Source organism: Linepithema humile, chromosome 4 (assembly GCF_040581485.1).
Source record: "Linepithema humile isolate Giens D197 chromosome 4, Lhum_UNIL_v1.0, whole genome shotgun sequence".
Taxonomy (NCBI): domain Eukaryota; kingdom Metazoa; phylum Arthropoda; class Insecta; order Hymenoptera; family Formicidae; genus Linepithema; species Linepithema humile.
In genome coordinates this window covers 438,953-463,617 of record NC_090131.1, presented here as the reverse complement: position 1 = coordinate 463,617, position 24,665 = coordinate 438,953, and the positions used below count along the sequence as shown (strand labels likewise).

The 24,665-nt window shown below is 31.7% G+C and overlaps 4 protein-coding genes across 5 annotated transcripts; 2 read left to right on the top strand and 2 right to left on the bottom strand.

Annotated features, from left to right (window-relative positions):
* Positions 1–426: 426 nt before the first annotated feature.
* Positions 427–6,449, top strand: Sec24CD (Secretory 24CD). Its single transcript, XM_012362049.2, has 15 exons — positions 427–561; positions 1,052–1,741; positions 1,858–1,977; positions 2,073–2,252; positions 2,348–2,543; positions 2,641–2,756; positions 2,977–3,387; positions 3,491–3,617; positions 3,701–3,861; positions 3,984–4,163; positions 4,316–4,517; positions 4,589–4,783; positions 4,875–5,066; positions 5,268–5,461; positions 5,534–6,449. The coding sequence occupies exons 2-15, from the start codon at positions 1,052–1,054 to the stop codon at positions 5,675–5,677; spliced, it is 3,108 nt and encodes a 1,035-aa protein (XP_012217472.2). The 5' UTR covers positions 427–561; the 3' UTR covers positions 5,678–6,449.
* Positions 6,450–6,725: 276 nt separating this feature from the next.
* On the top strand, positions 6,726–11,407 carry LOC105669209 (heparan-alpha-glucosaminide N-acetyltransferase-like). The gene is made up of 11 exons (XM_067353006.1): positions 6,726–7,606; positions 7,838–7,971; positions 8,111–8,226; positions 8,640–8,811; positions 8,900–9,104; positions 9,205–9,372; positions 9,433–9,566; positions 9,655–9,824; positions 9,987–10,161; positions 10,364–10,476; positions 10,746–11,407. The coding sequence occupies exons 1-11, from the start codon at positions 7,487–7,489 to the stop codon at positions 10,922–10,924; spliced, it is 1,686 nt and encodes a 561-aa protein (XP_067209107.1). The 5' UTR covers positions 6,726–7,486; the 3' UTR covers positions 10,925–11,407.
* LOC105669210 (TOX high mobility group box family member 3) lies at positions 9,135–24,617 on the bottom strand. 2 transcript variants are annotated; one of them, XM_067352991.1, is made up of 12 exons: positions 24,367–24,617; positions 21,820–21,842; positions 21,491–21,564; positions 20,889–21,267; positions 20,278–20,759; positions 19,815–20,116; positions 19,340–19,524; positions 19,075–19,200; positions 18,851–18,907; positions 18,626–18,751; positions 16,363–16,431; positions 9,135–12,043 (listed from the first exon to the last, which is right to left on the bottom strand). In XM_067352991.1, exons 1-12 carry the CDS (start codon positions 24,387–24,389, stop codon positions 12,021–12,023), a joined length of 1,869 nt encoding a protein of 622 aa, XP_067209092.1. In that variant the 5' UTR covers positions 24,390–24,617; the 3' UTR covers positions 9,135–12,020. The 2 variants fall into 2 exon arrangements, with proteins under 2 accessions (XP_067209092.1, XP_067209093.1); XM_067352992.1 differs by lacking the exon at positions 16,363–16,431 and having other exon boundaries at positions 24,367–24,613.
* On the bottom strand, positions 13,293–16,356 carry LOC136999306 (dentin sialophosphoprotein-like). Its single transcript, XM_067352986.1, has one exon. It carries the CDS (start codon positions 16,256–16,258, stop codon positions 13,589–13,591), a length of 2,670 nt encoding a protein of 889 aa, XP_067209087.1. The 5' UTR covers positions 16,259–16,356; the 3' UTR covers positions 13,293–13,588.
* Positions 24,618–24,665: the final 48 nt, after the last annotated feature.

Here is a 24,665-nt window from a genome sequence, read left to right as displayed (position 1 = left end):
CATAAAGAATTAAAGTATTGTTGTATTGTTAAAAAATCGATGTATTATATTGAAAACAATTAATGTTTATTTCGATTATTAATTAATGTTTTTTATTCAAAAATTTTTCAAAAGAAACACGTTCGGGACTTTAATTGACAACACTGCTTTTTATACCAAATCAATGGCGGCTGATCATGTGATCGAAAAAAGAAAAGATTAAAGGTGACGTGTAAATATACTGGTTATATTATGATGCTATATTAAAGAGAAGGCTTATAAAAAAGATGATAAAATTTGCCTGCCATTTTTTTTTTTGGTCATTCCGCGCTTTGAGAGCCACCTTTCCCGGCGAATTCCAGCATATAAGTATATATATGTAGTTCAATGGTTTACAGATAAAATCTGGAATGTAGCATGACGTGTCTTGTCAGCATGTATTGAACGCATGCGCAATGCCGCCTTACGTGGCATCGGCAGCGATTGTAATTGCATCGACATACGTTATCTTGTACGTTTTCGCGTAAACATTTTCGGCGATATTAAGTTTTGTTATGACTCAAATACATATTGCGATATAATGTAAGTATACTGTATATTTTATAATTATATATAAATCTTCTACTTTTGTATGTAATAGTTTCTGAATTTGAAATGTCATGTACGCTTTTACTGTTCTTTCTGTCATTAATATTTTATATCTTAATATACTTGTGTTTTATTTAAATAAAAACTTGTATATCTTGATAGCGAATTATCTATATTTTATATATATTTTATTCATATTTTATCCAAAAATTGACACTTTTTTATACAACTTATATAGGTTAACTTTCGTTCTCTGAAACATTTTTAAATTTCTTTTATTTATTTATATTCTTTATATGTGCCATTACATGTTATACTACCGGTTGCAAATTACAATAATTTATGTATATTGAAATTGTTGAACTTTTTTTGATTGTTTTTTCAATACTACTTTTATATAAGACATGAGTGTGATAACTTTAGTACATTCTTACAATATGTTTATAATTTTTGATTGCTTTTGTAATAAATATTGTTGTAATAGATGCAGCACATTCAGGAAATAGGTAGGCAACATCCGTATGCCACACCTGTACCTCCAATGAACAATCAGCAAAACTTTTCAAGACCATCAATTGTGGATCAGCAGAACTTGCCAGGCCCGCACCCTCACCTGTTGCCTACGCAATCTATAGATCATTCTCATGCGACGAGTCCTCCAATGACAGATATTCCTGGTTCTCAAATGCCTCCATATTTACCTGCAGGCCCTCATGGACATGGGCAGTCTTCTGTAGGTTATCAGTCACAAGTGACTAATCTTCCGAATACTAGTTTACCTCAGTCTGGAATAGGATCATACAACTCGGCACCACCATTACCATCACAGGCTGTAGCGAGTCCCCCAGGCCCAGGTTTATCGCAATTTGAATCGAGACAATTTGCTCCTCCTCTTTCTACGATGGTGCAATCTATAGTGAATCCTTCAGGGCCTAACTTTTCTCAAGCTCGACAAAAACCATATCCGCAAACGGTACCTCCAATGCCAGGTCAAACCATAACGAGTCCCACAGGACCAGGCTTATCACAGCCTGGGCAAAGGCAATATAGCTCTGGACCTCCACTGCCAGGGCAAAACTTATCCAGTCCTTTAGGAATGAATCGTGCAGCACCTGGTGTTACTCCAAGCTATCAACAACCAGTGTATCAACAATCAGGATATCATAATCAAATGGTATAATATATATTATATATTAATTTTATATTATGAACAATATGATGAAGTTTTTTGTTTAAAAATTAACTAAAAACTATTATTATGTATCACAATATATTGGTTTCTTTTATCAGGACATGTATAACACTCAAAGAAGTTCATATCAAAACAGTGCGTCTAATGCTACAGGATATCAACCAGGATTGCAACCTCAACAAGCTAGACGACTTGATCCAGAGCAAATGCCGAGTCCAGTATGAATTTTATTGTTATCATTTTTATTTATTTACCATTATTATCGCATATTACTCCAAAATAAGTGAAATTAAACTATATGCTCGATACATAGATTCAAGTAATGCAAGATGATCAAAATACAAGAGGCGGAGTATTTGTAACAAATCAGAGAGGTCTGGTACCACCACTGGTAACGACAAATTTCATAACTCAGGATCACGGAAATGCATCTCCCAGATATATGAGATCTACTATGTATACTGTTCCCACTACTGCTGATATTATAAAGCAGGTATATCGTAGTTAATATATAGTATATCGTAAAGTTAATAAAACTTATTATACATTTAGCTCTTTCACATTATGATGCATGCGTATCTTTTATAGACCAATATTCCCTTTGGACTTGTGATAAGCCCAATGGCTCGTATCATGCAAGGAGAATGCGAACCACCGATTGTAGATATGGGTGAAGTCGGGCCGGTACGTTGTGTACGTTGTAAAGCATACATGTGTCCATTTATGCAATTTGTTGATGCTGGTCGAAGATTCCAGTGCATGTTTTGTAAAGCGACAACAGAAGGTAACAATTAAAAATTAACGTTTCTATACAGATTGTCTGCAAATTTTTTTTTGTATATTATACATAATGTTTTTTATATTTCTATATTCATGTTTAGTTCCGAGTGAGTACTTTCAACATTTAGACCATACAGGTCAACGTTTGGATCGCTACGAGAGGCCTGAATTAATGCTGGGTACATTCGAATATATAGCCACGAAGGATTATTGTAGGGTAATATAAATTAATACAGATTTAATAATTTCCATAATTTGTCTGATAAAATTACTTTTGACACATTATATGAAATAATTTTAAATTAAATTTTAAATTAAATATTGCACTTAAAGTATGATAGATAAGTTAAGAAGTAAAGTAAGAGTTGAGATGATTTATTTAAAACTTACAATTATAAATTTATATACTAATTTTTATATGTTTATTTTTTCCATAGGACAACATTTTCCCAAAATCACCAGCCATTGTGTTCGTAATTGATGTGTCGTATAATACAGTTAAATCTGGTTTAGTAAATTTGCTATGTACAAAAATGAAGTCTATTATAAAGAACTTACCAATTGATGCCGGACAAACCAAAAGTAACATGAAAATTGGGTTTATTACCTATAATAATACTGTACATTTCTATAACATCAATTCTTGTCTCGCTCAACCACAAATGATGGTTGTTGGAGATATTCAAGATGTATTTATGCCACTTTTGGATGGATTTTTATGCGACATTGAGGAGAGCGAAACAGTTATTGACAGTCTTATGACACAAATTCCTCAAATGTTTGCGGACACTCGAGAAACAGAAACAATTCTTGCTCCTGCTATACAAGCTGGATTAGAAGCATTAAAGGTAGTTGAATAAAACATGATTGTGTGCATATAATCTGGAAAGAAACTGAATCTGAAAAAGAAAACTATAGAAAGCGTTCTCATCGTCTTATGTATAATTTCAGGCGTCCGAACGTTCTGGTAAATTATTGGTATTTCATTCGTCATTACCAATCGCTGAAGCGCCTGGGAAATTGAAAAATCGTGATGATCGTAAAGTACTTGGAACAGATAAAGAAAAAACGGTATTAGGTATGCGACTTTATTAGTTTTGATTACACTTTGTATTTTACAATTGCAATTTGTATGAAAAAATAATTTTGTGTTTTTCATAGTGCCACAAAACAATGTCTATAATAATTTGGGTCAAGAATGTGTGGGTGCAGGTTGCAGCGTAGATCTGTTTATCTTTAATAATTCCTATGTAGATATAGCAACAATTGGTCAAATTTGTCGTCTTACTGGAGGAGAAGTTTATAAATATACTTACTTTCAGGTGAGTTATGCCGTATTGTAATAGAAATATAGGAATAATTAACATTAAAGCTTAAAGTATTTCTTATCTTTATAAGGTGAATTGTGACTGAAGAATATAATCTTCTAATGTATATATTGCAGGCTGAAATCGATGGTGAAAGATTAATTTCAGATGTTATTAATAATATTAGTAGACCGATCGCTTTTGACGCTGTTATGCGAGTACGTACATCTACGGGTGTTAGAGCAACTGATTTTTATGGGCACTATTTTATGTCCAATACAACTGATATGGAATTAGCCAGTATAGATTGCGATAAGGTACTGTTGCATCATATTTTTTTATGTGCAATTTATATTACGCTTACAGAATTACATTCCTAGAGTGTCTAGACACAAAGCAAAGAGTTATATATTAGTGTTTATATGCTTTAATTTTATTTTACTTAATTAGCTTAATTTAATTTAATAAGGCTATTGGAATAGAAGTTAAGCACGATGACAAATTGACGGATGACGAAGGTGTCTATATTCAAGTAGCTTTGTTATATACTTCTTGCGGTGGTATAAGAAGATTGCGAATTATAAATCTAAGTCTGAAAACATCGTCGCAAATGGTCGAATTATATCGTGCGTGCGACTTGGATGCTATTATAAATTACTTCTCGAAGCAAAGTAAGATATTTCATTAGCGATTTATTACGAATAATATTTGTTCAAATAATAACATGTAATTGTACATTTAGATGTTTTCAAATTATTGGAATCTACTCCAAAAACGGTGAAGGATAATTTGATTGCAAGATGCGCGAATATGTTGGCTATATATCGAAAACACTGTGCAACACCATCCAGTGCTGGACAATTGATATTACCAGAATGTATGAAATTACTTCCGCTTTACATCAACTGTTTACTGAAAAGTGATGCACTATCAGGAGGTAAACACACGACACACACACATGTGCGCACGCACAAATTATATCTATAAAATTATTTGTAATGACTCTGGTTTTTTGTTTCTTTTTTTAGGAGCTGATATGACTATTGATGATAGATCTTACGTCATGCAAGCGGTTGCGACTATGCCTATTTTCATATCTATTGCATATACTTATCCTAGATTATTTCCCTTGCACGACATCGATCCTCAAGATACGGAATTGCCTCCGATGTTACGCTGTTCTATCGATAAATTTACGGATGATGGTGCTTATTTGCTCGGTAAATATCAAAATGAGACATCTTTCTACCAAAACCATTAAAGTTATTTAAGTTAATGTAAGATTAATGTAAGAAGGATGTACGGTTAAGATATAATTATAAAACTGTAAAAATTTCAAGATTTCTATCAGTTATTACTTATTACGCTTCGACAGACATGAAGAATTATATCAGTATTCACGGATTTTGTCTTGTTTGCAGAGAACACCATCCATATATTCTTATGGTTGGGTATGGCACTTTCTTCCCAATGGGTGCAGAGTGTTTTTGGCGTATCTTCGGTGGTCCAAGTCGATACAGATCGCACTGTACTGCCAGTATTAGACACTCCTTTGAATAACAGGATCACAAATATTATCAATCGTATACGTGGCGAAAGACATCGTTGTATGAGAGTAAGTTTCACATAATGCATGCATTGCATAAATACATTGTCCTAAAATAATCTTGTTTCTCTGTTATTTTAGTTAACAATAGTGAGACAACGTGAAAAACTAGAGATGGTGTTGCGTCATTTCTTAGTTGAAGACAGAGGAAATGATGGAAGCCCTAGCTACGTCGATTTCCTATGCCATATGCACAAGGAAATAAGAACACTACTTAGTCAATAAATAATTTTTTAAGTAATCAACTATTTTGTATTCTAACTCTAGCTCTTTCTGTCGATGATTTATTATCATGTTATTTTGAATGAATTCAATTAAAGCTTTGTATTCAATCATTGTACTTTTATGCGCGCGTCTGCATGCGTATTGAAAAAAATGAAACGTGAACATTATCTACGTAAATAGGATAGATGTGGAAAAAATACAAATGTATTCTTCAACAAATGTAAAATTATTTTCTTCTGAAGGAGAAGTTATATAAGTGGTGATTGAATTAATCAATTGATCAAATAATTATATTTAAAAAGAATGCAGAAGTTACGTTTATTTATATATTTTATGTATCTAGATATAAAAAAAATTTCGTCGAAAAATGAATTTTTTTACAACAGCACCATCTAAAATCTATAATATAATAAATCTTTGATAATTAAGTTTTTAAGTTTAATAGTTGTACAATAAGGAGAAATTAATTTAAAACTTGGCGACGGATACATATGTATTTATTACTAACTTTGGGCTTGGTCTAGACATGTATACAGAATTTGGCGGGCAGTGGATTTGAAAGAACACGACTAATCATTCCGACTGGTACCAATATATGTGAAAAATAGACACACATCTAATTCGTACAGGAAATATATGGATAACTATAAATATAATTGTATTATTACTTTACATTTTAATTAGTTTGTTAAGTAATTCGTTATGTTATTACCATATGCTGAGTTAATAAAATATATATTATATGAATCATATAAACTTATATAACAATTAATATTTGTGTTAATCTTATTGATAATATCAGAAATCTATATTAATACATGTATTTATATTACTTCAAGATCAAATTACATCTGTATTTGTATACAAAAAGTTGAATTTCTTTTTAATCTAAGTAAAATGGATATAAAAAGGTAACAAAAAATGTATTTTTATTGTAATAGACAAGATGAATATAATTTGTGATAAAATATTGAGTTTAGTTGTTGAAATAATATTATAGAAAAAATTTAAAATTTTAATTTATAAAATGAAATAGTTATGTCATGTTTATAAATCTATCCTAACGATTTTGTTTATGTTTCATCATAAAAAACAACGAATTATACGTTTGATAGCACAATGAACCATTAATATGCAAAATTTTGTATATAAAGTGATCGGTAATCTTGAAAATCAAATTTTACAAAAACACACTCGCACAATATACACATGCTTGAATAAGACATATTCCTGTATGACTTTTTGCATTAGTCATGCTCGAATTAACAATTCTAAGGAATTTTAATTCTTAATATTAAAATATTAGGATATAATGTTGATAAAAACGCAACATTGTACAAGCTGTCCCTGAAATAAAAAATAGACAAATTAAAGAAGCGTATTTTTTAAACGATTTATCCTAATATTTTGCTTGCTAAAAAATGTACTCAAATATTGCAGTTTAATTGATACAAGTTTTTACTTTCACTTCTTGGCTATATATATATGTTCGTGATGTAATCATACGTGCCAATACTAAAATAAGACAGGTTGTATTGCCATTTCAGTTCAGTGCCACTGCTATCATCACGCAAGTCCGAGTCATTCATGATCTCGAGAGATTTTTTGTAACAACAATATTTGTCTCACTTTATCGAAGAAAAGAAGGTAAATACATATATTATGGAAATTTTATAGACATATAAATAATAGACATCTAAAAAAAAAGAAAAGATATATGAAAATGTATTCCATATTTATATAATTAAATATATTTTATTAAAAAACATTTTAACATTTTATTAAATAGCATATACTTCTTTTATAGAAATGGACGAATTTAATTGTTTTTACGATAAGTTAAAGTTTGACGAAGCTTGTACAAATGTAATATCCGATGATAGCATTTTTAATGCTTGGCTTTATTCGCTCTCTACAGATTGCTTATCGGTAAGCACAATCATAATACTTTGTATTATCTCTGTACAATCGTGACGCTTTGTATTATTTTGTATAATCTTTAATTATCAGATTTTAAAAAAAACTGTAATATAAAGAAAAAAAGAAAGTAAGCAGCACTTATGAACGAATTGTTACATATTTTAAATAAAATTTTTAGGCAGTTTAAGATATAATTTCTTTATATATTATGATCAGTATATTTCTGTTACATTTTCTTAGTGTCCCTATAAACGAATAGCACCAATTTCAACAAATGTCAATTTTAGTTTAAAATTTAATACGATTAAAACATTAAAATGGAGAATATTAAACAATAATGGCAATGATGAATATATTTCTGCCAAAAATACAAGGTAAATTTATTATATAATATTACTGTTCAACACCTTCCTCACTCACACGTGCGCGAGCATGAATATTCAAAACGATAGTATCTACATTATTTATTAGTGAAATGTTTTGTTTGAATCTATTTAGAATTTTATTTTATAGCGGTATTGTGTGCGAACTGTTGCCGAATCTAGGACAATACGGTTTATACGAACTGGCAATACAAAATAAAACTTGTAGTTTTAGAACTTTGAAAAATCCAACGTATCCATATTCAGGTATATGTTTCAATATTCTCGAAGGTTTTGTAAATATTTCTTGAGATAAACACATATCTTACGCCAGCGGTTTCACCGTTTCACTCATTTACTGAGTTTGATATAGTGGCGATAAAAGAAAAACAAGATATCAATAATATTCGCCAGAGAATTACTGTAGATCCTTTATCGTTTTTGCAATTTTGCAATAATAATTGAAATATTAATCAACCCTTTCGGTATTAAAAGTGACTATAATAACCCACCGCTGAGTGCTTAAATCTTGTTGTTAAACTCTTTTCTGTTCAGTTTACCGCGCTCTACCCGTACACAAGCGTTGGCCTTAACATTATGAAACACTCTGTATAATAAGCAGAAAATTTATGTAATCTTATAAATTATTTGTAAAAAATATCAAAATGCATTCTTTACAGAACTTTTTATTGTTTTGGGAATAATTGTACTTATCTTATTTGGCATATCTACTGGAAGATCTTTATGGTACATATTTAAAAAAAGATGCGTGAAAAGCGCTGGAATTTCAGCGGAAGAATTAAATAAAGGACTAAAAAAACGTCGCATACAAGCTATCGATACATTCAGGGGGTATATGCTATTAAAAATTATATAAAACATATAAAATTTGAATTTAAAATTTAATATTAGGAATACAAGAAAACAATCGTTGACACAGGGCCAGTACTCTTTTCATGATTTTTGTTAACGGTGGCTCCGGTAGTTACACTGTATTAGAACATACAACTTGGAATGGAATGTTGCCGGGAGATTTAGTATTTCCTTGTTTTATGTGGATTATGGGAGTTTGCATTCCTATAGCCTTATCGGCGCAGTATAAGCGTGGGCTTTCAAAATTTCAAATCAGCTGTTCTATCTTGAAGGTGTGCGTCGTAAAAATAACAAGACAACAATTAACAAATCATCAATATAAATTTCATATATGACATACTTATATTGATACATTATAATATATTTTTGCAGAGAAGCTTTCTTCTATTTTTCATAGGCGTTGCATTAAACACGATAGGAACAAACGTGCAACTGGAAAATATACGCATATTTGGAGTTCTTCAACGATTCGGGATTACTTATTTAGTTGTTGGATTAATATATCTTTGTTTTATACGCCAACAGCCAAAAGCTGTTCAGGTATGAAGAATACAACTTGTTTTTTAGGCCTTATAATAAATGCAAAGGTGTGACTTGTAGAATTTATCACGAAATTGGATAGTGCGTGAAACGCAGGATATATTAAGCATTTTGCCATGTTGGTGCGCAATGCTAATTCTAATAATCATACATTGCGCTTTAACATTTGGTCTTCCGATTCCCGGATGCCCCACGTACGTAAATTGACTTTGATTTTGAATTTAAAATATTTAAGAACATTTTGTCTATTATTGTTAATAAATTATAAATTTATCTTTACAGTGGGTATCTTGGGCCAGGCGGAAGACACGAAGACAGTAAATATTTTAACTGTGCCGGGGGTGCGGCTGGATACATCGATAAAAGTATATTGACTTTGAATCATATTTATCAAAGACCAACCATTGATCTCGTTTATGGTTCTGGGCCTTTTGATCCCGAAGGCATTTTGGGTAACTTTGATTACATATATCGTTATAGTTACATGTTATTATAAAGATATTCAATTTTTTTATGTGTAGTAAACAAGTAATAGCTGAATCCCTAAATTTGAATTCATACTAATTGTAAGTATTTTTAAAATTGCATTTACTAGACATTGTATGTTTTTCCAGGATGTTTTATGGCGATATTTCAAGTATTTTTAGGTGTACATACTGGTGTAATTCTGATGATATATAAAGATTGGAAAGAACGTGTCACCCGATGGCTTTTATGGGCAGCATTGTATGGTTGTTTGGGATGCGCTTTTCATTTTACCAACGTTATACCAGTCAATAAAAACTTGTGGTAAAGTATTAATAAAATCTGTTTTCATTACTCGTCCAGATATTAATTTACGCAGATATTTTAACACAGAATTATTATTATTAATTATTATTTAATATTTTATATATCTACTTTTTCTTAAATATATTTTAAATTGACAAATATAAATAAAATTTTTAAAAAATATAAATCGGTATATGTACATATATGTGTAATTACGCAGGTCTTTGTCATTTGTGCTCGTTTCCACCGCGTATGCTCTAGCTTTTCTTTCTGGATTTTACTTGTTAATTGATGTTACTAAAGTTTGGCAGGGTGGCCCCTTCAGAATACCCGGTAAGCATAGAAAGTAATTAAAATCAATATCATATTTAATTCTATTTAGATATAACATTATAAAATTAAGCTTTATATCAGCAGCAAGTCTAGCATAGTAAGATTCATGTACAATTAACGGGACAGATGCAAATGTGTTTAAATTTTTAGTATTTTGCATACTTTGTTTCTTTCTACATACAGATATTTTTAATCGCAAGCCATGCCGCTACTATTTTAATATCTGCAATGCATAAATTTGTTTTAATATTGTGCAAATATGAATTTAGGAATGAATGCGCTGGTATTATACGTGGGTCACAGCATATGTCAAATCTTTCCATTCCATTGGAGGATCGGCGCGATGGATATTCGTGCTTTGTGCTTAATTGAATCGATCTGGGTTGTAATTCTTTGGGCAATTATAGCATACATTATGCATCATAAACGAATATACATCACACTTTGAATTACATCTATTTATAGCTTTTCAGATAGCAAAATATCTCTATAATTATAATTTTAGAATAAATCAATTTCAACTTTATAAAGATTTTATTTTACAACTAGATGTAGCACAATAACAAATGCAGGTAACAGAATTAACAGATAATGTATGCATACACATATATTCTCGGATAATGATTAATATTTTTGACAAGAGTGTTATTAGATTACATCTTTTATAACAAATTATTTAACTTAATAAACAAACCACATCTCTGCTCAAAGTATACTACTCCACAAAAAATAGAGAACACCTTTCAGACGCATGTCTGAACATCTCGACACAATGTGACCGACTGACTGTGAGTGTGCGGCGTACGCGCCATTAATACACATTTCAAGAACCGTAAAAATAAAAATTTTTTTAAACCGATTAAAAGCATGTGAAAGTAAAAACTTCAAGTTTTAAAATGCTTTTTTTAATTTTTTGTCAGAAAGGATTTTTCACAAAGTTTCAGTGATTTAAAAATTGCTCGATTTTGAGCGTCTGTGTTCTTTATTTTTTGTGGAGTAGCGTTGTACAATATAACACAAAGTACAAAATATAATATGTGTAATTGTGACATGTCGATGAGACGACCAGCGTTGTAATAAAAAGCTATTTAATCCTCAAATACGTTCTTAAGAAATTGGTTAAAGAGTCAGGAAAAGTTATTGCTCATTTACAGATAAATAAAGTTTTAAAAGCACGTTTAAATTAATTATATGAAAAGCTTACACGTTATCACACATAAATGTACAGTGTTTCTACAATCATTAAACAACGATTAAAAATGAAATTACCAACTTGTTCATTCAATCGAGATATCTACAAGAGATAATATCATTTAAGACACTGAAACTAAAAATTCAAACATGTGTTTAAAATTTTTAACAAAATATCCGAATATTTCCCTTACAATTTACAGTCTTCTCTTTGAAAAGAGTCTTTGGTTAATTTTTTTTCACTGGATGATTGTTAAGCTAAACATAGATAAGCGCTATGGATATTGTATAAATAAAATAAAAAAAGCACACTAATTCGATTTTGCCTAAAGAGAATTCCACTCCGTCCTTTCTCAGTAATCAGTTGCATCTGGATCTGAAAAATGAGAAATTAAATTTTTTTAAATTCTATATAATAAACGTGTAAAAACAAAATTTAAAAAAAATTATATATCTACAGAATATATTTATTTAAAAAAATGTTTTTAATCTAAATGAATTATGTATGACATCAATATTTATCAAACTTTGTTTTCTTATTTTTATATATACAGAGTAACCCATTCTGTCATGGATTTATCTCTGAAAGTAAATATAGTACATATAGGAATTAAATTGTTTCTAAAGGGACATCACTGAATGCGATTGTTCTAAGGACGGAGGCGTTTCAAAAATATCGAAAACAGTTTGGTCTTTTTCAAATAGACCTATATATTTTTCTAATCGATTCTTCTCATAGTATTCTGCATATGAAAGTATTACTGTAAGGTATTTACAAAAGAAATAGTTAAAGAGATATGTATTTTAAATTTTTTATAACGTATTTTTATGTAACATTTATTATTAAGTTGAATTAATTGAAATCTAATATAAATAAATATTACTTGAAAAATGATCTTATTGTTGGAAGGGGACGCACATTGTCTTGTTAGCGAATGCGGCACTCATCTCCAACAAAAAGATTAAGATATGAAATGCACGTTTTATCTGAAATTATTACAAATCTTAATAAATTAAAAAACTTTTAATCGATAATTCCTCGATAATCTATATTGATGCAATAAATACTGCATTTCGAGAACTTTTTATATAATCCACATATACGCGCGTATATTCATTCATTTAATATTAATCAACTATAATATATTATTATATATTTTATCTAAGTTTTATTACACAAAAGCGTCAAATAATTTCTCTTATTATTCGTTTATCCTTTATATAGTTTGGAATTATTAATAAATCCATTTGTATTTCTTAATCAGTATTAGTCAATATGCACAAAGCAATCAAGCATCGATCTCTATTGAATAATCAGATTTTTAGCAAAATACAAAAAAGAAGAGGAAAAAAAAAGAAAATTGAAAGAAGGAGAAAAGATAGAAGAAGAAGAAGAAGACTATACTGGCCTGCAAAATATAGTTTTCCGTAATATTTAGTGTGCTGAATCTAAATCCAATTTTAAAAAACTTTTTTTTCTAAAAATTCTAGGATAATATTCATCTTTTAACGCTGAATTTCGATTTAACACACAAAAACCTGCGGAAAATTACTCTTTTTTTCTTTCCTAAACTAAACACAGATTCATGCAGGGCAATGTTATATGCAATATAATCGAGTTAGTGATACAAAAGAAACAAAAAGGAAAAAAAATAGAGATCTAATAGATGACAAAAACGGAAGAAAAGAAAGAGGGAAACGTAAAGAAGAAATAAAAAAAAAATGATACACGAATATATGGAAACGATATGTACCGATAGAAAAAAAAATCATGTAGCTCGTAGAACACTTCGGGCATACTTCAGCCCTGTCTTGCGAAGAGAATCGAGAGAAAATTATGTCCATGGATAGTGGAGTGGTAGCTCGCGGCGGCAAACACACGGCCTCATTCTGCCCTGGGCCATCAGCAATAGTTGGTTTTTCAATAAGAGTTCGCATAGGATGTTGGGATAGGAAGATTCGCCGGCGGCGACGGCGACGGATTTTTAATCTTGTTCATTTTTCGTATCGTAGACAAAGTTTGTGGCACATTCTTCGTACTCTTAATTCTCGGACACAGTACATTCGCTTTGTAAGCCCAAGAAGGCATCTTGCTGTCAAGAATCTTGAAAGCTAAAGAAGGCACGACATCATGCTTATGCGCATCAGGCAAGTTTGGGTTCTTCCAAAATCGGAAATATGGATCTTCTTTCGAAGGGATCTGTTCCGACTGATTTGCCGAGGGGTCCATTTTAATGTTCGATAAACCGATGATATTTCCATTTATTGTACTGTAAAATTTTCCCAAAGATTGCTCGTGAATGGGCGAATATTCGGGAGAAGTTAAGCCACTGGAATGGTTGGAGCAACAGCTATCATCGCAGTTAAAAGCGTCCGTGTTAAGCGGTAAGCTGAGATACTTCTTTCTGAAAGAGGAATCTGTCTTAGATGGAACAGAATCATCATTCAGAAGCCGAAAGAGTCGCGAGTGTGTCTGTGTTCGTTGATACTTTTTCAAATGTTTCGAAGAAGTACACTCCGAGTCTGTGTCTACTTCAGATATTATGCGACTTATATCGGAAGTGACTCCACTATCCTCGTCATCGGTGTTTTCGCGAGAGTCTTGGACACTGAGCTTCGCTTGGCAACACAGTTCCGTATCGTCATTGTTATTGACGATTGTATAGTTTTCTTGCTCCATTTTATCTGTATCTACAAGCTGAATTTGAACTTGAGGTTCCGAGATGAAATCGTTTTGCGTCTCACAGTATTCGAAAGTGGCAACTTTTGGCTCATTGTCAGCGATTGTTTTATCGGAATAAATGTTTTCAAAATTATTACAAATAAATTCTGCTTGAACATTGTCGCGAATTTCACTATTTAGTAAAACATCTTGCGTTACCGTCACAGATTGAGAAGCGGTATGATCAACATCTCTCGACGCTGGTTCTGTACAATTGATCTCGTCGTGTTCTGTTTTTGTAACTGTCAATTCCATCGAGTTTTGTTTTTCGCAACTAGTTTCGCTAATTCTCATTCGATCCTTCTTTAAAGTGAAATCTACTTGCGGTATTACGGACTCGATATTTACTGCTTTCTCATTTGTGCTTGTCGTCGCGCACGTCGCATCTGAAATGTCTCTTTTCATCGTGAAATCGACGCTGGTGTCATTGCCGATGTGAAAATTGACGGAAACATTCTCCGCCTTGTTGTCTTTCACTGAGTCTTTAGCACTGCAGGATTTTTCTGCATTTATTTTGCTATTACCGATTATCACAGTTGTAATATCCTCATTGTCCTCGGAGACGAAAAACTTGAATTTCAGAGGCAAACTCACGCTGACCATCGTGGTCTCAGCGTCGTCGGAAGAATCATCGGATGCTTTGGAAAAAGTTTCATTTCGTTCGTCGATATTCCTTTTATTTTCACAAGAAATACTCTCGGAATCTGGTCGCTCCGTATCGTTATGAATAATTCCCAACTGATAAGAAACGGTATCGTCAATTACCGGGCACTCTTGATCGCGATACTTGATATTTAATTCACAATTGGAATTGGCAGTATCTTGGTTTTCATTGGGACAAGAATTGAAATCACTTTGGTCATCAGTACGATCCTCGTCGTCACTATATCTCTTCGTCGCGACACCTGTGATATCCTGCTCAAATGTCAGGCATGGATTTCGATTGTCTGAATAATGAAAATAATTTTCTTTAGAATACACTTTTTCACTTTGGACACTACTTTCGGAAACATTTCGCAAATGTTCACTATTATAGGTCGAACATTCCAAAGTAGTAGCGTTGGAAGAACTCTTGTCGGTTGATGCAATGCGCGGCAGTTCTCTCTTTAACTTTTCGTAAGGATTTAGATTTGTGGAGTAAGCTACGTACGAGTCCGAATCGCTATCGGATGACGTATTATTGGAGATAGTACCGTTATTACGGTTACATTTTTTTTTCTGACAAGAATCTGAGAGATCTTCATTATCGGAAGTAGAATCGCTAAAGTCACTGGAATCGTTCGAATTGCTACAAGTACTTGAATCACTAGTATCTATATACGTGTAATTAGGTATGTTGATACGTAGACCGAATGTTTTTTCCGGCATTTTGATATTATTCGAGATTGTGGTGTTGTCCGAACTATCCAATGTGCCATTTTTTTTATCAACTATATTCATCGCCGTAATAATACAATTTTTGTTGTTGTTGCAATTTTTATCGGCATTCCTGAGATTGTATGTCTCATTCAATTGTGCATCCAAATGATTAATTTCATCGGGCAAGACGGTATTTCTTGTCTCATTATCCGAATCGTTTTCTACAAGATTTTTATCGTTTGGAGCAAGAGATGAATCAGTGGTGGTGAAACGACAACCAACATAATTACAACTGTTTGCATCAACGTGTGATTGTTCGACACCATTGTAATTAGTTTGAGGATAAACCATCGCTGCGTAACCGCACTGGCTTGTAAAGTTTTCCAGAGGCATAACTTTTATCTGTGCATTTTCCGCAAAGTTGTTATCATAGACTGGATAAAAAGATGCATATTCATTGTGCGCACTTCCGTTCGGTTGTAAATAAAAAGGAAAAGAATGTTTGTTCATTTTAGTCTCGAGTTCATTGGGTGGAATATTGTAATGTATAGGATAACAGCCCGACCAACCCTCGGGATACCAGAAGGAAACTGGTCGAGAAAGGATGAATATACCTTGCTGATTGCCCGGCAAGTAATTCTCTGTTTGGCAGGTGTAATCTGCTTGATGATTTTCTTGCGTGGCTACAACAAACAGCACAATGCATTCAGAGAAAGTTAAATCCCTCACGCACATCGTATCGTGCATCAAGACAGCCGTGCGCGTTATTTTTATCTTTCAGACTGAGATTTTCTGCCCTTAATCTCGCATATCTCGTACGTTTTGTACATTATTCGCGAAGCGACTTTGTAAGCGGAAAATTGTTCATATTGAAAGTATGTCGACGAGACTGGAATTGATTTTACTTTTCTCTCTTTTTCCCCTTATTCTATTACGGATACTTAGCCGATTTTGTCGATAGAGTGAACATAATGGCACGAAATATACATCTGTAAGCGAAATTATCGATCAGCTAAGGGTATGAGAAAAAAAAATTTATCCTGTGTTCAAAGGAAAACATTAAAAATTTTGGCGAACCGATCAAATTTGATGACGAACATTTTTGATGATATCTGTATATCTTAATTGTACTTAAACATATGTATATATAATAATGCTTAAAATGTGTGTACACACAGTGTGTCTGAAAAATAATGAGATTAATTTTTCTTAATTTTTTATATAAGCTATTTGCTAATTATCGCAATTAATGGCGTTTTGAAGCTTTATGTGTTATGCCGCAGTTTGTTCCATTCCCTAAATACTGATATATATGTATATATATTTTAAAGAAACAAATAAATTATAAATGTAGAGAAAAGAATATAGAGCAAAGAATAACAATGAATAAAATTGCTTAGAAACATTAAAAAGATGTAAATATATGTATAAAATATACAAATTTATTTCGGTGAAAAATATGTGATAATGGATGTAAAAAGAAATACTTTTTAATGTAAATATTATTTGTTTTGACATTGTTTTTAATTAGAAATAAAATAATTATAACTAAGTACATGCAAATAACCACTTTGCATTATTGTGAATGCTGGCGGTAATAAACACGAAATCATTAATATGTAACATGCAACATTCTCGTTAATTTCTGTAAATCACTTGCATTGTATAAATTAGCTATGTATATATATGTTAGAGTTCTATATATTATTAATGTAAAAAAATATAATAATTAAAAATACAATAAAAAAAGAAAAATATAAGATAAACCCATTGAATTTGCTTTTTATATATTCTCCTTTTAACTTTTTCTTGTGGCCTTTTCTTCTCCTGCTTTTTCTTTCTTTCTCTCTCTTTCTCTTTTTGATAGTAGAAAATACCAATAGAAAAATGTTCAATAAATAATTAATATTGTATAAAACTTCACTTTTGTTCATATATTTTTATATCTATACTACATACTAAACGTTAAATTTATATACACTAAATGTTAACATACATACACATTAGCATATGTATATGTATACGCATATGTACGCGAAATGTTTCCAAATTCTCAAAAATAAAAATATTGCAGCATACAAAAACTAAATAACAATAGTGCTTTTTATTTCACTCAACAGTTTTTTAAAAACAGTTTAAATTTTAGTCAATGATGAACTTTGATTAGTCATTTGTTTGTGAATCGTGCGTATGATTTTTTTGGCAACTATAATGTGCTTAGTCTATTTATATGTACTTGTTTTATTTATAAATACAGTTGAGTCAAACAAATAACTTTTTAGCTGAAATTCATAACTAATCAAACTTTACACTTTTATATTTAAAAAATTATTGCTTGGAAAAAATAGCTGGCTTAATCATTACTTATGATTAATTTGTCGCAAACTTTTATACTGCAGTATTTTTATTTTCGAATATGGATGCATAAGTATATATTTTGTATTTAAAAATCTAATCTAAATAAAGTAGCAGCGACAAAAATGTTATTATTCCTGTGAACACAGGATCCGGGAATGTTCGCGAGCGATACCACATATATTACTTCAATAAAATATCTATTCGAATATAAAGCGCTTATTACAAAGTATTAATATACTCAAATAAATAAGCTTTTATAATTAATTTATAAATGAAAAATGTTTGTGTCGTATGAAAATTATGAGTATTAATACTTATACGTACGAGGTATTACACATAAGAGGATTATAAAATAAATAAAGTAATAGAAAATGTTTCTAAGAAATTGAAATCTCAAATCTTTTGTATATAAAAAAAATACAAACGGAAAAGAATCTTTCCAGAGATCCGTAGCTTTTTAAAAAATGTTTGATCTAATAGCTTTGCAAAAATTAGTTTCGGTTTAGTAGGTATACTTACTAATACTTTCTGGTGCTGTCATCGCTTGTAATATCCTGAAGGATCGCGAAGGAATTGCACTACCCATATATTTCTTCGGTTCTTGTACCTGTTGTTCACTAGGTGGTAAGTTTGCCTGTGTTTCTTCTGCACAGAACCGAGGATTCAAATTGATTAGATATTTAATTATTTTAACTTTATGTTTAATAATAAAGTAAATCAAAATTTCTTGCTGAATTTGCTTACCAAATACTTTTGAATTTCTATTTTGCTTTTTATTTGCATTTTGTACGTTACGAGGCGCTGTAACATACACACAATACAAGAATGTAATTTTTGCATTCAATCAATCTGCACATTTAATTGATTTAAACAAAAAATAAAGATTACAATACACAATTCTATACTTGATAAAATTTATATTAATTGATAATATATAATAATATAATTTTTATGTAAAGCATTTTTACCTGCGCAAGTAAGTGAAGTATCCCCTGAATCCGTCATATTTTGTAAGAAACGGAAAGCTCGAGAGGGTATTGCTGCACCACGATATCTTGGATCTTCCTCTTGATGCAGATAAGCCTCATGATCGACTGTAAAAACAAATTTGACATTTGTAGTAGTTTAGATTTCCCGATCACTGTTTAAAATTTAAAAAATTGAATCAGTTTCCAAGTTTTATATTAATAGGTGACACACAAAAATCAGAATAACAGAAATATTATATTTTACCTTGCTCTTTAAATTTATTCATGAGTAATCTCTCATCTTCACTTAACTCCATTCTACGTATTTGTTCTGCACCCACATTGTTGGGTGTATCCGTGTCCGTGATTTTTTGAAGAACACGGAATGATTTCGATTGGATTGGACCGGGCTCGTGCTGTTGATTCGCACCGGGGTTCCATTGTTGCGCACTGTTGCAATAATTTTACTTGTAGCCAATAATTATAATAACGTTGCAAATATTTTTATGCGTTGAAGATTTACTTGTCATATCCATAATAACTATAATATTGCACAAATTGGTAGCGTTGATGTGTGACGAAAATGATGGAACATTTTTGGAAATAAAAGCATCCGGAGCAAGTTATCTATTTGCACAATTAGACGAGATTAAATTTAATTGTTTTTTTTTTAGAAAAATTATTTTTTGCAATCAAGCATTTCCTAATAGTTAAAAAAGAGATTAATTAACTCAACTTACACTCTTGTAATCTTTCCAGTCGTATTATTTCCGCTATTAGACGGAATCGTTTTTTCGTCGCTACCTTCCACCACAAGTGGAATAATATAAGTCGTTCCAGCTAGTTGTTCTGGCCGAGACAAAGCTGCAACATGAGGTTGGAACTGTTCCTGATCTTGCGAACGATTTTGCATCTGATTCTCCAATACATGCTGCGAAGGCATCTGACCCCATCGCTGTTGATGATGCGTAGTTGGAGATTGTTTAAATTGATGATGGCCTGATTGGCATTTTGCGTCAAATACTGATGGTCTATCCTCAATCTAAAGGAAAATAAAATATTAAATTAGATGGATAAATATTAAAGGAAATTAAAATATTCAATATTAAATGATAAATAAATTTGAAATCCAAAATTAATCTTGAAATAATTAAAATAGCCCTGGTGTATCTTATTTGAAAGTAAACGTTGCAATCAACTTACACGAATGGGTATGACATGTTCGTGCTGATGTGACTGCGCGATTGGATTAATTTGTTGGGATGTTACAGAATCAATTTTTTGCCTTTGCTGCTGCAATTGTTGAGACGATTGTTGTGGTTTTGATTGTTGAGACGGACGCGGTGAAGTCAAATATTGTTCTTGCTCTTGCTTTTGTTTTGTCGGCGAATATTGCGAAGGCGATTGCTGAACTTGAGTGTAAACTGTCGTCGGAAAAGCCGCACTTTCCGACGATGGGCCACTAGCCGCTTTATTAACACTTGAACGTTTTACCCATTCTGGCAATTCCTCTTGAGGCTTGCTCTTATTTTGCAGCCAAGGAGTAGGCGCCTTAGCTAAAGTAACTTGCGTCGGGGTATTCGGACTTTCAGGAGTGTTTGGCTGATTCAACGTTGTTGTAATTGGCACTGCTTTTGTATCCACTTTTATGATATTCTTCGATGGTTCAACTTGTCTGTCCGTAGCTATGAGACAAATAGTAGCAAAGTTTATTTATTTTAATAAATAAGATTTCGAACTATTCAAACAACATCAAACATGCATTCGAATCTTTTATCAGAACTCTAGAAAAAAAGATAGAAACAAGTAATTACCATTCGATGATGGTTTATTAATCGGAGACGGCTGTGACAGCTTATTAATATGAGATTGAATTGGCACATTGGTAGGAAAAACAGGTACCGCGACCTGTGGTTGCACCAAGAAATTCGCTACGGTAGAAGCAGCAGGTGGCTGCGACGGCTTCGGTTCGGTAGCGAGTTTCGGTGATCCCTCTATGCCTTCGTCGTTGGCGTTTTTTGCTACTCTTCTTGCCATTCGTGGACTACGAATTTGAGAAAGATCTAATTTGCCACCCATACCTGGAGTATAGGTAAAAGGTTTCTTATCCTTCGTCAGCATCGCATTCTGTATAGCTGCTGGCGGCTCGTAAGCATCGTTACCAATTGGTTGCGATCTCTTCGCTGCTGCATTCTACATGCCGCAAATTAAAAAAAAAAAACTATATTATTATGATAATTTGGACAAAATTACGTCAATCATACGTCTCTAATTATACAACTCTGACTCGCAAAAATAAAAGTAAACTTCAAAAATTAATATTAATTTTGATAATAAGCCATCACCTGGTCGCGAACAATTTACCGATGCCTTATCACTGCTATGCTTTACACTTTTATAACTTTGTTTATTTTACCTCAACAGTATTTATTCTCATAGCTGGCAATTGACCAGACACAGGAGGCGGAGGCGGCGGTGGTGGAGGCGGACCTGAAAATATATGTATGTATATGTATATAGATTTTAAACAATATTGATATTACGAAAAACCGATGTGTAATTTGAAATTTGACTAGTGTTTTGCGCTAATGATTTTGTTACTTATTACTGTTCTGTTTATTTAAATTTATTTGAAAGAGATGATTATCATTTGTGTAGATAATTACATACAGCGCATTTTTAGTTCTAATACAAAGAATTAATATTATTTAGGGTTTTTTCGTCAGAAAAAAATTTAATGCATACCTGCAATCATAACGTCCGGATTCCTGTAAGCAGAAATTAAACAATTTATTATTTTGCATCATGCAATTATTTGTTTCTTGACTAAATAATTAATAAACATTGCATTATTTTGGGATACAAATAAATGTGAGTATGCATATACATATCCTTAAATCTAATAATAAAATATAATTTTACAGTGATAATACATGTAATAATTTTAGTTTGTTTTTTTCTCGAATAGTATAATATCAAATAACATCAACGATTTATCTTTTTTAATTAGAGAGAGTACAGTTTATTCTAAAAACCACTTTCTACTTTACAATATATTTGGATAAAATAAACATTGATTTCGCGCGCTCTGATAAAAATATGCTCAGAAAATATCTTATCTATGGAATGTGCAATTACAATATTTTAAAAGTGAGTCATCTTGCTCATATTTATACTTCGCGCACGTATTATATTTACATTTTACACATATGTACAACATACACATGAATAATGTAATACATAATTTCACAAAAGTCTTAATTCATAATTTAAATGTAAAATACAGAACATAAAATGTGTTAATTTTATTAATAATTATTAAAAAATTGTAAATTTGTATATCAATTTTTTAATTGGAACACAGCTAAGATAGAAACATTAAAACAACTTTTAAAGACGACCTTGTTAAAAACTACTTGGTACTTATACGTATATACGAGTAATTTAATTTTTAATCACATGTAATAATCTAACCAAAAATGAGAACGTAACAGAAACAGACGAGAAGAGAGAGGAGAAAAAGAAGGAGAGAGAGATGAAAAAATAAGAAATGTTAATAATAGAGTTTTGGAGAGGAATCTAATACCGCGATCCCGAAGCGCTGGTGTTTTCATCTTGGCACAACCAATGATTATTCCACATAGCTCTACCACGATAGATTCACATACATATGAGCATTGTTGAAAAAGACAAAATGGTCTCGAAGAAAATTTGCCAGCTTTTCATATTATTTCTGCATAAATAAACCACATTACCCACGCTGTGTCGTCGTTCTCGTTCTCGCTTATGGAATGCTAAATAATAATTGGTTGCATATAAACATTTATTTCGAATTTTCTATTTTAATTATAATAAATTAATTTGTAAAATTTTGTTACCGCTATAAATTAAAATTTTTTGAAAAATTAATTATAATAGCGTTTTCAAGTGAATGGATTTTGATCAATCCAAGATTGATTAATGACATAAATGCATCGTTTTCGCCGATAAAAGACTTAAATTCATAATAAAATAGTAATTAATTGATCCGGGATTAAAATCCGTTCACTCGAAAACGCTATTAGAAAAGCTAAAGATATCTTCAGAAAGACACCAAGGTCTTTACGTAAGTACATTTTTCATTTTTCTTTTCTGCGTCGCCTTATCGCAGACTATGCAAAGTCTCGTTCATGAGCGTAACTTCGAGTTTCTTGGAGAAGCTCGTTCATGACGAATCGAATCGGTTGTGCTGTGACGCTCGGAACCCAGCCAACGAATCGCAGCAAGTAGAAATGTATTTAGGTAGATATGTCGAGCGAGAGTAATTTTATCTTGGACTGACTTGCGCACTAGAGTTTCGTATAAAATGCTTCCAATTATTTTATTTTTAGAATTTCCAACGCTGCGGAACGCGCGGCAAATGCGCGCAATAAAAAAACCAATAGCTAGATTATATCACAGCATATTATAATTTCCACCATAAAAGAAATTAAAAATAACAAGAGCTTTCCAAGTCTATTTGAGATCTAGGAATATTGGTTATTGTAATTAAAACACTATTACTAGAGTAAAATAAAATTAATGCTACGGCTAATATATTTAAAAAGCGCCATCCAATTTAATCTTCTCCATTTAAAAGATATTTTTTATTGGACTGCGCACACTAAATTGTATACTAAGCATTTATTTTGACTAAACATCACAAAAATGTGCTGACTCGAGGAGAAGTTTGAAATTGAATCTGTTCATCGAACAAACATTGCTCACTTTGACGATAAAATATATATCAAGAGCTCTCTCTGGAACACGACAAGACCAATTTGGCCTTGCAATACCCGATTCAGCGCACGATAGTCGAAAAACGAGTTTTACTTCTCTTTTTTCCACCAGTTCTCTCTCTTTCTCTGTCTCTCCCTCTGCCTCTCCCTTTTATTCTCCCTCTCTTTGATAAAATACTAAATATATAATAATTTGAAATTCAGAGATAATGTAATCATAATTATGTTATGGTAGCTATCGTCATAATACTTTAAAATAATTAAATAATTTATTATCTAAAATTTATATAAAAATTCTATCTTATGTATGTATATTAAAAATATTAAAATGAGAGTAATTCAAATCGACGCTTTATGTACTTCGACTGTAAAACCAAGTCTACCGGCAATTTCAAATAATAAATAACATTTATTTTTTGCAAAACTGTATTGTGAGCACTTTTGCTATTTCTAGCGAGTTCAGACATGTGAGAGGAATGCTTGAAGCAACCCACGGTTGCTTTACAACAAATTCGTGATTTGTATAAACTCTTACCCGATAAATGTTGAGGAGCTCATATCCAGCAATTTCGTAATTCGCTGCCTGTTGATTTCGCACGTTGGTTTATGTCACGACCCACTAGTCGATAGAAACCGGTTCTCTTTCCAGACTAACGTTGTTCTCCAAGTTCCAAAAGTTGAAAGAGAAGGCAAATGTTATAAAAGGGACGACCGATGCCGATACCAACGCACGCTCACCGCTACTACACAGACCGTCGTTTCGATTCGCGTTCGGACCTTGTGAGCACTAGTACCACGTAGCTGTGACTCCAACAGTTTTACATCTTTACCGAT